At 41.9% G+C, this 14169-nt stretch overlaps 1 protein-coding gene across 10 annotated transcripts in view; it reads right to left on the bottom strand.

The window, feature by feature from the left end:
• Nucleotides 1-14169, bottom strand: part of ZBTB40 (zinc finger and BTB domain containing 40) — a 75266-nt gene that overhangs the window by 32945 nt on the left and 28152 nt on the right. For all 10 annotated transcript variants that reach the window (XM_026517104.4, XM_044390618.3, XM_057305153.1 and 7 more), the window contains 2 exons: nucleotides 3007-3778; nucleotides 2029-2162 (listed from right to left, as the gene is read on the bottom strand). In XM_026517104.4, the coding sequence (XP_026372889.2) occupies nucleotides 2029-2162; nucleotides 3007-3703 (831 nt within the window). In that variant the 5' untranslated portion in view covers nucleotides 3704-3778. The remainder of the gene's footprint in view (nucleotides 1-2028; nucleotides 2163-3006; nucleotides 3779-14169) is intronic.

Genomic DNA, 14169 nt, shown 5'->3' with positions numbered 1-14169 from the left:
ATATAACAGAATCAGTTTTAAATACAGCCACCAAGTGATTTGTAGAGCTCTCTGACCTCTAAAACCGAGGAAGAAATAACATAAGCCTATAATGATCCCCAGCAGTGAATCAGTGTTCTTTCTAAGTACTCCTAATGTTATTGTCACCAAAAGATCAGGACAAGAACTGGGAGGAAAAAAAATGTTGGATGAGACCATGTACAGCAAAAATTTCTTGGGCACTTGTTACTTGCCAGACACTTTTAGATACCTGTGTTAGAAAAAAGTGCTTAACACACAGTTCGAGTAAGTACCCAGGCAACCCCAGTGATGTGAGTACTGCTGGTCTAAGGAGCGCTGCTGCTCCTCGGTCACCAAATTAAATGGAGAGGAAGTGCTAAGAGGGAAAACGAAGACGTGGGTCTCTAAGCTATCAAGGAGACAAACTTGTGACAACAATGATAGATTGAACAGTTAAGAGAACATCCACATGCAAAACTATAAAACCATAATGTCCTTCAGCAAGATCGGTACAAAGAATACCAAGGTTTTACAACTTGTCGCCTCCCTAACAGAGTCGTTGGAGTTAACCCAGTGTTATAAAAAGCTGCTCGCTCAAGAAAGTAATTTACAGTCAACTGTCAATTGACCATGGTTAAAAGAAATACCTGACCTTGAATTGTTGGGATTTTCTTTTTTTTTTTAAAGTAACTTGCTACGAATCTGGGAAATACTTATATAGCAGAAGACATTTACTGCTCGGATGAAGGTAACTAACAGACACGCAATGGCCTGCAGTGACATGGGAGGCCTCCCCCACACTCCCCCACCGCTCAGATGAGCAAGCCTGCGGGGACGGTGCCCACTGGCTCTGCTAACTGCTCTGCACGGGAGCCACTCTTGGGGGAAAGGCAAAGCAAGAGGAGTTCTAAAGTGGCTGTGGAGTCAATTCCGTAGATTCAAGGGACAAGAAGTCAGGTAGTGAGGAAGCCCACCGGTGGGGATGCGTCTCGCTGAGATATTGAAAGAAAAGAAAAGGTCAGTTAAGAAATAAGAGCATGATAACCACTGGGCAGTTTTCTGTCGGGCCGTTCCTCAACACTCATACATACATGACATACGTGTATCATTTTCCCCTACTGGCAGTAAAACCCAGGGTGCAAGGGAACAGCTCCAAAGTCAGAATGCTGGGCCCTGAATTCTTGCTCAGTCCCACGAGCTCTGCAGCCTTGGCCAGGTTAATATACACCTGAGACTGTTTTTCTCCTCTGTAAGATGGGGCTAAAAAATGGTACAACAGTATCCACCCTGTTGATTTCTGTGAGAATTAAATGTGATAACATGTGTGCCAAGCATAGCATGGTAGGTATTCAATAAATGTTCACCAGTAGTGGTTTTATGTCAGAAAATGGTCACTGTATTCCTAAACACTGGATATGCTTTACTATGTAAGGTTTACATGAAGTCCTTTTCGTACCATGTTTTGAGTATTTCTTATTGTTCTGGTTTGGTATTTATCATTTAGCCTTGATTTGTGGTTATCCATGACTACCTTCTGCCTCATTTTATCCCTGATTAATCAGGAGGAAATGGTATGATCATTTAAGTATCCTGGATCAAAACTGGTTGTAAGCCCGGTGATCAGAATGTAACTTAGTTTTGAAAACATTTTGCCTAGTACTTTTGCAAGAACTGCCCTTTAGAGAATGTCAAAAAAAATTAGTTTGAGGGACGCCTGGGTGGCTTAGTCGGTTAAGTGTTCACTTTAAGTGCAGGTCATGATCCCAGGGGCCTGGGATCGCGTCCCCACATCGGGCTCCTTGCTCAGCAGGGAGCCTGCTTCTCCCTCTGCCTGCTGCTCCCCCTGCTTGTGCTCTCTCTCTCTCTCTCTGACAAATACATAAATAAAATCTTTAAAAAACAACTGAAATCTGAAAAAACTGAGACCCTGGGGTATTTTGCATTTTCATAGTTCTGTCCCGTACGGGGCGCTGACCTGGTATCCGGAGAACACGTCGTCAGCAAACAAATGGAGCGCAGGGTACCCACCTCCTCCTGAACACCCTTAATTTCTGAACATTCTTCTAGTCTTTTTAACACATCCTGGGTGACCAAGAGCGCGTCAGAGAAGACACTTTCATTCTCTAGAAGAAAACTCAGCCGATGGTGTTTCTTCTCATACTCTGAGTACAAAACAAAACATAATAAAAAAAAATACCAGTGATTCATTCCTTGAGATGATTTTTGGAAGTTTAAGCTGACAGCCTTGAGGTCATATGCTACATTTATAACTGACGCTGAACACGCCAGTTGTGGGTGAGAGACAACAGTGTCCCCACGAGCCTCCCCCTCCTCGTGCCATCCTCATCCTGGTCAGAGTAACGGGTAAGCATCAAACCTGGGACGTCGGGGGCGCCTGGGTGACTCAGTCAGTTAAGCATCCGACTCTTGATTTCGGCTCAGGTCGTGTTCTCAGGGTGGTGAGACCAAGCCCTGAGGCAGGCTCCGCACTGGGCATGGAGCCTGCTTGGGATTCTCCCCCCCGCCCCCCCGCACCTCCCTGCTTGCTCTCTTTTCCTTTTTCTCTCTCTAAACAAAAACAAAAACACCCCTGGTACATTGTTATTTCTGTATTGCTCTTCTGCTCTGTAGCTCATACTCAGACTTCCACCACTCAAAAACACACTTTAAACAAAGAAGAATGCCCCCCTTGGGGTGCTTGGCTGGCTCAGTTGGAGAGCGTGCAACTCTTGATCTCAGGGTTATGGGTTTGAGCTCCATGTTGGGTATAGAGGACTTAAAAAAAAAAAATCTTAAAAAAAAAAAAAAAGAAGAAGAAGAAAAAGAAGAATGCCCCAGTAGGACTTTTGCTTTGGATTCTGTGTTGGATTGGATTGGACTTTGGTTTCCTATCTAGCAGTGATTTTTGGTAAATTTATCATTGAAACAAAAAAATTCATAAAGATCACTGGATACAGTAGTGACAATGAAGGACAGATGACAAAAGAACTATTACATAAAGATCACCTGGCTCTGTGCTTGCCTCCTTTGCCTCACTGAAGGCTGGTACAGCAGGGGAGGGGGAACAAACTTCAGATGGACGAGGAGTCTCTGCCGGGGTGTCTGTGCTCCCCTGCATCTCCTGGGCAGTGGAAGTCCCCACACCCATCTCTCGTGCAACCGTATGGACTGCGTCCTCAGTCTCGGCTTTCACAGGGCCGCCTGGAGGGGCAGAAGCCTCCAGGGAAGGACGAGACTCTCCAGCGCCCTCAGAGGCAAGGATTTCTACTTCAGGCTTCTCCGGGTCCTTCCTGAATGCCTCTGAGGATGGTACGGAGACATCCCTCACCACCTGACCCTGAACAGAGCAGTTCACAAGGCTGGTCAGAAGATTTTTACAACTCACGGCCACATCGAACATCTGGAGGCTGTCGGCCAGAGAGATGATTTTGGAGAAGTTGTGCTTGCCCACAGGTAGTTTGCCAGTGTACATCATTTCTAGCAAGAGGGCAAATTCCTCGGGGCTCACCACGGACGCATCGATGGAGATGGTGTCTGTGTTGTCCAGCAGGGTTTTGAACAGGAGGCTGGCCGCAGCCAGGACGAGCTTGTGGGCCCGGAAGTAAATGGTACCGACGGAAATGGTGCAGTCACAGAACTGCTGCTCCTTGCACAAAGTGTAGAGCTGCCGCAGCAGCTGCCGGCTGTAGTCGGGGAGCTCCATCGCCTCCGCTCCACCCTGACGACGTCTCGCCCCCTCTCCTTCCAGAACCCACCCTGGCGGGATCCGTGCTGTCTCCTAGAGAAACCCAAAAGTGTCACGTTAATACATCACAAGCACACAGGGAAAGACCATGAATGAAACAAACAGGCAAGGCGCTCACGCGCTCGCCCAATGTTGCTCGACAGGGGGCGCTGCGCCAGGTCCGCTACATCACGGACGCTCCTGAGGGCCGTCAGGGGCCTAAGGCTCTGAAAGGGATTACGCTTTGTGCTGCATCTGGACAGTCTCACTGGAGCCTCACGATGACTCAGTGGAAAAGATACCGCCCCTTCCCCATTTTACAGATGAGACTGAAGCTTTAGCGCTACTGAGACAACCAGCCTGAGGCGAAGCAGCCGTTAAATGGCGTGCGTGTATCACCCCCTCAGAGCTGTAGCTAATACACCGCGCGACGCATTCCTACTTCCAGTGTATTTTCAGCCAATGGAAGAGGCAACTATATACACAGAGGTACAGCACAATGTCCTCCTCTCGTCTGACTTCTCTGCAACACGGCACACAGGACATCACTCCCTCCAGCTTCAAACGCATGTTTCGCTTGCTCCTGCTCTCTCCGGTTCTCCCGTGACCTCCCCAGCCACACCTTGCCAGCATCCTTTACTGGGTCCCCTGCGTCACGTTGGCCTCTACAGTTTGGAATGCTCCAGGACTCAGTCATCTCCCCTCTTGTCTTCTGTCTCATCTGATTCCACACCTTTGAAATATCAACGAATGCTGACAGCTTACAGGCTGACATCTCAAGTTCGGTCCTCTCCTCTGGAGTCCGGATGCACACCTCCAGCTACACGCTCAGCATCTCCAATCAGAGATGGGTGGCTTAAACTTTTATCCAAAACTCTCCTGCCATCTTCCTACTCCACAGCAATTTTGTCTTTCTAATTGTTCAGACCAAAACCCGGGAGTCGTCCTTGACTCCAGTGTTTTTCTTATACTCTTTATCCAATCCTTTATAAATCCTGTTGGCTCTACCTTCAAAATATATCCAAAATCCAATCACTTACTGCTGCCTGCACTGGCTCTGGTCTGCTCAGTCTAAGCCCCCATCACCCTGTATTTGGCCTACTGAAGCAATCTCCTCTAACTCGTCTCCACACCCCTGTCCCTTTCTAGCACCACCCCTATACCACCCTACCTCAATCCAGTAGTTAGAGGGATCCTTTTAGTATGTAGCCAGAGCTTGTCCCTTCTTTGCACAGAAGCCTTCTTGGCTTCTGGTCTCAGAGTAAACGCGAAAAGCCAAAGTTCTTCTAATGGCCTACACTCCCCTCATAACCTGGCTGGCATTAACTCTCTGTGCCATCTTCTCCCGCTCTCCCCCTCACCCATTCTGCCTAAGCACACTGCCTTCCTTACTGATCACGGGACACTCTGCACATGTTCATCTACAGGCGTCTCCACGTGTGTGCATGGCCAACTCTCCCTTCCAGCAGGTCTCTGCTCTAAGGCCACATCATTACTGAGGGCTTCCCTGACGATGTCCTTTAAATAGCAGCCTCTTCTCCAACCTCGGAACATTCCATCCCTCCTACTCTATTTATCATCACAGCATTATCACCTACTGATACATATTTTTACTTATTATCATGTATCTCCCTTCACTGGAATGTAAGCTCCATTAGGGAAGGAACTTGTAAAAATCATCTGCTATATCCCAGTGCTTAAAATTCTGCCTCGCACAGATGTTGCTGATTAGTTGGTGGAATGAATAAATGAATGGAAGGAGCTGTAACGGCAGAGATTTGCACCCAGAAACCCAGCTTAGGGAAAAGGGGTGTGGAACAGTTAGAGTGAGGTCTGGAGGAGGAGCTGACCCGCCTGAATAAATGAGTAGGCACCGACGAGGTGAAGGGAGTGAGACACCAGGCACTCTGAGCAGGGAGCCGGCATGAAGCGCACAGAGAAGAAAACATCCCCAGTGGTGCAGAGGAAGGGCTGCAGGTGGGACTGTAAGGAATTCAGGGACACTGGAACATAAGCAGGGGACAGGGAGTATCAGAAGCTATGTCTGGCAGGCAGGGGTTGTGGCCACCAACAGATACACGGGCCATGCTTAGGAGCTTGGATTTATCCGAAAGGCAACGAGGAGCCACTGAAGGGTTTGGAAGGCTTTAAGCAGGGAAGTCACATGGTCAGAGATGCACTTAAATGGATCACCTAAGTGACATCTGCACAGAATTGAGGGGGATAATACTTGAGACAGGCTCTATTATTGCAGGAGTTCACGGATAAATCAATGAGGACTTTGACCCAGAGAAGTGGCAAGAGAAGAGAGAGAAAGAGACAGCCAAAAATATTTAGAAAATGTAACGGTCATGATTTAAAGTCTGAGCGGATGTGAGGGAAGAGAAAGACAGCTCCCTGGTCCTGGGCTGGTGAGTGGGAGAGGACGCTGAGATGATCCAGATAACACAAGAAAACAGTATTGGGAAGAAGACATGTAGTTCAGTTTCAGGTTTGAGAATCTTATGATGATAGCCAAATTCTATAATCTCACTTGTATAAAGAAAAGAAAATACACTGACAAAAAGGCAGAAAGCCAAATTCAAAACAACGCCGGTTGCTTTTGTTAGCAAGATTGCGGGTGATCCCCTTTTCCTTCCTCCACTACTTCTTCATTTTTCCACATTTATAAGCTGACAGATAAAAATAAAAATAGGGGCGCCTGGGCAGCTCAGTCAGTTGAGCGTCTAACTCTTGATATCGGCTTGGGTCATGATCTCAGGGTCATGGGCTTGAGCCCCGCATCTGGCTCCATGCTCAGCACTGAATCTGCTTGTCCCTCTCCCTCTGCTCCTTCCCCTGCTCATGCTCAGGTGCTCTCTCTCTCTCTCAAATAAATAAATAAATAAATAAAATATTTTTAGGGGCGCCTGGGTGGCACAGCAGTTAAGCGCCTGCCTTCGGCTCAGGGCGTGATCCCGGCGTTATGGGATCGAGCCCCACATCAGGCTCTTCCGCTATGAGCCTGCTTCTTCCTCTCCCACTCCCCCTGCTTGTGTTCTCTCTCTCGCTGGCTGTCTCTATCTCTGTCGAATAAATAAATAAAATCTTTAAAAAATATATATATATTTTTAAAAAATAAAAATATTTCCAAGATCTGGTTTCTGGTCTGGCACGTAAGGAGCTTAGGAAGTCACCATTCCATCCTGACAATGGTAAAAAGCTAAACAAGTGGAAAGATCAACAACTCTTCTTAGATCTGTCAGAGAATTGAGGTCACAGGGCAAAACTGCTCTCCTCCAAACTGGAGAAAAAGACAGGCAGATACAGAGAATCATAACTTCTCAGAGCAGAAACTCACCAACAGATACATCCATGGGAAGTGGTACCAGAAAAGGAAACTACACTGAAATTGACAAATTGCTGGAGGCTCAGGGTGGACAAGTGTGAGTTAAAAACTCCAGAGGGACCAAGTCATAATTTTGTGAGTTTTACCTCTAGGAGCTCTAAGGGGTGAATACAGGAGAAAAATTCCCTCCTGCTTCTGGAAGGGGGAGGGGAGAACTAACCATGTTGAAATAGCCGGAGCACTCTGTTCTTAACAAGGCCTAACTTCAGGAGAAACTATTTTACCAGATTCCAACCTAATTGGAGGAAGGGAAACACCCTTCAGCCCACTTCTAGCCATCCTAAGTGGTGGGGGGTGGGAGAGGATTAACTGAAAAACACTGGTGAAGCTCACAGTCCTGGGGCACAGGCTCACCAAGAGACTGAGACCTCATCCTCAGTCTGCAAAACACTTCCTCCCCACACCTTATCATCCCATCACTATACTTATTTACCACAATTCCTTTTACCCAGTACTTTATGTCTACCTTTCAAGAAAAAATTATGAGACATACTAAAAGGCAAAAAAAACAGTCTGAAGACTATGGACTCTGAGAAACAAACTGAGGGCTTCAGAGGGGAGGGGGGTGGGGGAATGGGATAGACTGCTGATGGGTAGTAAGGAGGGCACGTATTGCATGGTGCACTGGGTGTTATACGCAACTAATGAATCATCGAACTTTAGATCAGAAACCAGGGATGTACTGTATGGTGACTAACATAATATAATAATAAAAAAAAAACATTAAAATATTAAAAAAAAATAGTCTGAAGAGACTGAACAAGTATCAGAACTAGTCAGATATGTCAGGAATTTTTAAAAACTGTGATTAATATGCTAAAGGCATTAATGGAAAAAAATAGAAACATGCAAGAACACATGAACAATGGAAAAGATGGAAATTTAAAAAAATGAAAAATAAATACTGTAAGTCAAAAACATAACAGAAATAAAGAATGCCTTTGATGTGCTCATTAGTAGACTGGGAAAAGTTGAGGACAGAATCTCCGAGTTTGAGGATATAATCAGAACAGAATATCCAAGAACTGTGGGACAGCTACAAAAGGTAAAACATCCATGCAAATGGGGATATCTGATGGAGACAAAAGAGAAAGGAACAGAAGCAATATTTGAAGCAATAATGACTGAGCGTTTCCCCAAATCAATGTCAGACACCAAACCGCAGGTCTAGTATGCTCAGCGAACACCGAGCACAATAAATGCTTAGGGGGCCCTGGGTGGCGCAGTCGTTAAGTGTCTGCCTTTGGCTCAGGGCGTGATCCCGGCGTTCTGGGATCGAGCACTGCATCAGGCTCCTCTGTTGGAAGCCTGCTTCTTCCTCTCCCACTCCCCCTGCTTGTGTTCCCTCTCTCGCTGGCTGTCTCTATCTCTGTCAAATGAATAAATAAAATCTTTTTAAAAAAATTACACTTAGGCATATCATATTCAAACTACAAAAAAGGAAAGCTTAAAAAAAATCTCAGAAAAAGAGGGAAAAACCCACTTTACCGGAGGAGCAAAGATAAGAATCACATCTGATTTCTCCTCAGAAACCATGCAAGTAGCAAGAGAGTAGAATAAAATAATTGAAGTGTTGAGAAGAAAAAAAAAAAAAAAAGCCCAACCAACTTAAAATTCTGTACCTTGCAAAATTATCTTTCAAAAGTGAAAGGGAAGACTTTCTCAGACATGCAAAACTGAGAGACTTCGTTGCCATTAGACCTGCCTTGCAAGAAACACTAAAGAAGTCTTTCAGAGAGAAGGAAAACCATGAAGTACAGAACTTTGAATCTACATTAAAAAACCAAAAGCACTGGAGAATGAATAGGTAAAGGTAAAATAAAAATTTGTTTTTAATTCTTAACTGATGTAACATGTAACTGTTCAAAATGACAGCAACAATTTATTTGATTATGTTTGCTTATGTTTAGATATACTTATGTATATATAAGTGAAATGAATGACGGCAATGGTACAAGGAATGGGAGGAAGAATTAGGAGTATTTGATTAGTATGAGGTATTTGTACTACCTGTGAAGTGGCACAGTGGCATTTGAAAGTGGACTTGGATTAGTTACAAACGTATACTGCAAACTCCAGGGCAACCACGAAAAAAAGTCTGAGAAGAAATACAACCGATATGTTAAGAAAGAAGTGAAAAAGGAATCATGTCAACTGCTCAAGTAAAACTACAAAAGAATGAAAAATTGTGGAGACAAAAACAGGAATAAAGAACAAGGGCAACATATAAACAACATTAACAAATATGGCAGAGATAAACCCAACATCACCAATAATCACTGTAAACATCAATGATCTAAATACACCTATTAAAAGGCAGATGTCAGAATAGATTAAAAAACAAAAACAAAAACAAAACAGGACCCAATTCTATGTTGTCTACAAGAAACCCACTTCAAATATAAAGACACATACAGATTTAAAGTAAATGCAGGGGTGCCTGGGTGGCGCAGTCAGTTGAGCACCCAACTCATGGTTTCAGCTCAGGTTATAGTCTCAGGGTCGTGGAATAGAGCCCTACATCAGGCTCTGAGCTTAGCACAGAGTCTGCCTGGGACTCTCTCTCCCACTACCCCTCCCCCCACCTCTAAAATAAATGAATAAATCTTCAAAAAAATAAAAATAAATGAATAAAAGACATATCATGATAATACTAATTAAAAGAAAACGGGTAGCTATATTAATTTCAGGTGGAACAGACTTCAAAATAAGCAAAGTTATCAGGGATAAAGAGGGGCATTACATAATGAAAAAGGGGTCAATACTTCAAGAAAACATAATGTCTTACGTGCATATGCCTAACAACAGGCACACTGAAAGAGCTGCAAAGAGAATTAGATGAATCTACTATTATAGTTGGAGACTTTAAACATCCTTTATCAGAAATGGACAGATCTAACAGGCAGAACATCAATAAGAACAGAGTGGAAGCCGACAGCACTGTTAGTCGACTGGATGTAACGGGCATCTTTAGATTGCTTCATCTAACAGCAGCAGGTCACACATTCTTCTCAAGATCACACGGAACATTACCAAGATAGACCAATTCTGGGCCAAAAAATACCCTTAACAAATTTTTTAAAAAGTAGAAATCACACAATCTCTGCTCTCAGATAACAATGTAATTGAACTCAAAATCAATGACAGGGTGCCTGGGTGGCTCAGTAAGTTAAGTGTCTGCCTTCAGCTCAGGTCATGATCTCAGGGTCCTGACGTTGAGCCCTGTGTCAGGTTCCCCACTCAAGAAGGAATCTGCTTATGCCTCTCCCTCTGCCCCTACCCCTGCTCGTGCTCTCTCTCTCAAGTACATAAAATCTTAAAAAAAAAAAAAAAATCAATGACAAAAAGATAGCTGGAAAATCCCAAATATGTGGAGATTAAACACACAGTTTTCTAAATAACACAGAGGTCAAGGAAGAAATCTCAAGAAGAATTTAAAAATATTCAAAACTAGGGGATGCCTGGCTGGCTCAGTCCGTGGAGCAGGAGACTCTTGATTTCGGGGTTGTGAGTTTGAGCCCCATGTTGATGTAGAAATTTAAAAATAAATGCTCTAAACTAAATGAAAAGGTAAATACAACTTATCAAAATTTGTGGGATGCAGCGAAAGCAGTACTTACAGGGACAGCTACAGCATATATTAGATAATGCATATATTAGAAAAGAAGAAAGATCTAAAACCAATAATCTAAGCTTCCATCATGGGATATTAGAAGAAGAAGAACAAAGTAACTTCAATTAAACAGTAGAAAAAAATGATTAGGCAAAGAAATAAATGAAATTGAAAAGAGTAAATAAAGAAAAATCAATGAAACCAAAAGCTGGTTCTTTGAAAAAATCAATAAAATCAATATGCCTCTAGCCAGGCTAACTACAAAAAAAAAAGAGAGAGAGAGAGAGGACACAAACCATTCATAACAGAAATGAAAAATGGGACATTACTATAGATTTCACACACAATAAAAGAATAATAAAGAAATATTATGGGCAACTTTATGCCCACAAAACTTGATAACAATGATGAAATGGATAAATTCTCTGAAAGACACAATCTGCCAAAAATCACACAAGAACAATCTGAAAAGACCTAAATCTATCAAAGATATTGAATCAACAATTAATAACTTTCCAATACTGGAGGCACCAGGCCCAGGTGGGTTCACTGATGAATTCTACCAAACATTTAAGGAAGAAATTACATCAAGTATCTACTGTCTCTTCCAGATGATGGAAGCAGAGAGAATACTTGTAACTCATTCTATGAAGCCAACATTACACTATCACCAAAACCAAACAGAGACATTATAAGAAAAAAAAAAAACCAAAAAAACTACAGACCAACATCTCCCATGAACCAAGATATAGATATCCTCAACAAAATATTAGCAAATCAAATCCAACAATGTATACAAAGAATGATATACCATGACCAAGTGGGATTTACCCCAAGTATCCAAGGCTGGTTCAACATTTGAAAATCAATAAATGTAAACCATCACATCAACAGGCTAAAGAAAAATCACATTATCTTATCAATAGATGCAGAAAAAACACTTGACAAAATCCAAAAGGCATTTATGATTAAAAAAAAAAAAAAAACTCTCAGCAAACTAGGAATAGAGAGAAACTTCTTCAATTTGATAAAGGACATCTACAAAAAAACCCAACAGTTAATGTTATAGTTAACAGAAACTTGAAGCTTTCTTGCTAAAATCAGGAATAAGGTAAGGATGTCTCCTCTCACCATTGCTTTGCAACATTATATTTGAAGTTCTAGCTACTTAATGAAACAAGAAAAGGAAATAAAAGGTATATAGATTGGGAAGAAAGGAATAAGACGGTCTTTGTTCACAGATGATATGATTGTCTATGTAGAAAATCCAAAAGAATCAACAACAAAAAAACCCTAATAAGCAATTACAGAACGATTGCAGGATACAAGGTAAATATACAAACACTAACCACTTTCTTATGTATCAGTAATGAACTGGAACTTGAAGTTAAAACATTACCATTTAAGGGGTGCCTGGGTGGCACAGTTTAGCATCCAACTCTTGGTTTCAGCTCCGGTTGTGATCTCAGGGTCATGAGATTGAGCCCCACATTGGGCTCTATGCTGAGTGTGGAATCTGCATAAGATTTTGTCTCCCTCTCCCTGTACCCCTCCCCATTGCACACTTACAGTTGTGTGCATGCTCTCTAATAAAAAATCTTTTAAAAATTAGCAATTAGTAACTAAAAATGAAATATAAAAAATACTTGTGGATAAGTCTAACAAAATAGGTACAAGAGTTATATGAGGAAAACTACAAAACTCTGACGAGAGATATCAAAGCAAAACTAAGTAAATGGTGAGATGTTCCATGTTCATGGATAAGAAGACTCAGTACAGTCAAAATTTCAACTTTTCCCAACTTGATCTATAGATTCAACACAATCCTAATCAAAATCTCAGCAAGTTATTTTGTGGATATTGACAAACTGTTTCTAAAGTATATATGGAGAGGCATATTAGCCAACTCAGTATTGAAGGAGAATAACAAAGTTGGAGGACGGACACTATTCAACTTCAAGATTTACTACAAAGCTATAGTAACCAAGACAACATGGCATTGGTGAAAGAACAGATAAATTAGCTCACAAAAATAGTCAACTGACCTTTGACAAAGAAGCAAAGATAATACAATGCAGCAAAGATAGTATCTCAACAAATGGTGCTGGAACAACTGGACATCCACATGTAAAAAAACGAATCAGACACACAGCTCAAAACCTTCACAAATTAACTCAAAATGGATCACAGACCTAAATGTGAAATGTAAAATTATAAAACTCCTAGAAAACAGCACAGGAGAAAACTGAAATGAACTTGAGTACAGTGATGACTTCTCAGAAACAACACCAAGGGCACTATCCCTAAACGAAATCACCGATAAGCTAGATTTCATTAAAATTTTAAAAAACTTTTGTTCTGTGAAAGGTAATGCCAACAAAATGAGAAAACAAGCCACAGACTGGGATAAAATATTTGGAAAAGACATATCTATTAAAGGGCTACTATCCAAAATATACAAAGAACTCTTAAAACTCAACAGGAAGAAAACAAACAACCTGAATCAAAAATGCACCAAACCTTAACAGACATCTCACCAAAAAAGAGATACAGATAGCAAGTATAAAAGGGATAAAAAATGTTCAACATATGTCATAAGAGAATTGCAAATTAAAGCAACCCATTACAATGGCCAAATCCACAACACTGACAATACCAAATGCAGTGAGGATTTATAGTAACAGGAACTCCTATTTATTGCTAATGAGAATGCAAAACGGTACAGCTGCTTTGGAAGACAGATTAGCAGTTTCTTACAAAACTAAACATATCCTTACCATATGTTCCAACAATGGTGCTCTTGATATTTACCCAAATGAACCGTCTACACAAAAACATGCACACAGATATTTATAGCAGCTCTAGTAGTAATTGCCAACACTTGGAAGCAATCAAAATGTCTTTCGGTAGGTAAATGGATAAACTGTGGTACATCCAGATAACAGAATATTATTCTACGCTAAAAAGAAATGAGCTAACAAGCCAAAGAATGACATGGAGGAAACGTAAATGCATACTGCTCAGTAAAATAAGTCAATCTGAAAAGGCTACATACTGACTGAATCCAACTATATGACATTCTAGAAAAGGCAAAACTATGGAGACAGCCAAAAGATCAGTGGTTGTCAGTGGCTAAAGAAAGGCAGGGATAAATAGGTGAGGAACAGAGGATTTTCAGGGCAGTGAAATTATTCTTCATGATACCACAATGGTGGATGCATGTATCATACATTGTCCAAATCCATAGAATGTACAATACGGAAAGTGTACCCTAATAAAAACAATGGGCTTTGAGTGACAACGGTATGTCAGTGTAGGTTCACTGATTGTGACAAACATACCACTGTTTTGTGGGGTAGTGGGAGAGGCTTCCGTGTACTCCCAATCTTGCCATAAACTAAAACTGCTCTAAAAAACAAAGTTCACTTATTCATGAAACTTCAT

This window comes from Ursus arctos, unplaced genomic scaffold, assembly GCF_023065955.2.
Source record: "Ursus arctos isolate Adak ecotype North America unplaced genomic scaffold, UrsArc2.0 scaffold_32, whole genome shotgun sequence".
Taxonomy (NCBI): Eukaryota; Metazoa; Chordata; class Mammalia; order Carnivora; family Ursidae; genus Ursus; species Ursus arctos.
This window is presented reverse-complemented; position numbering and strand designations above follow the sequence as displayed.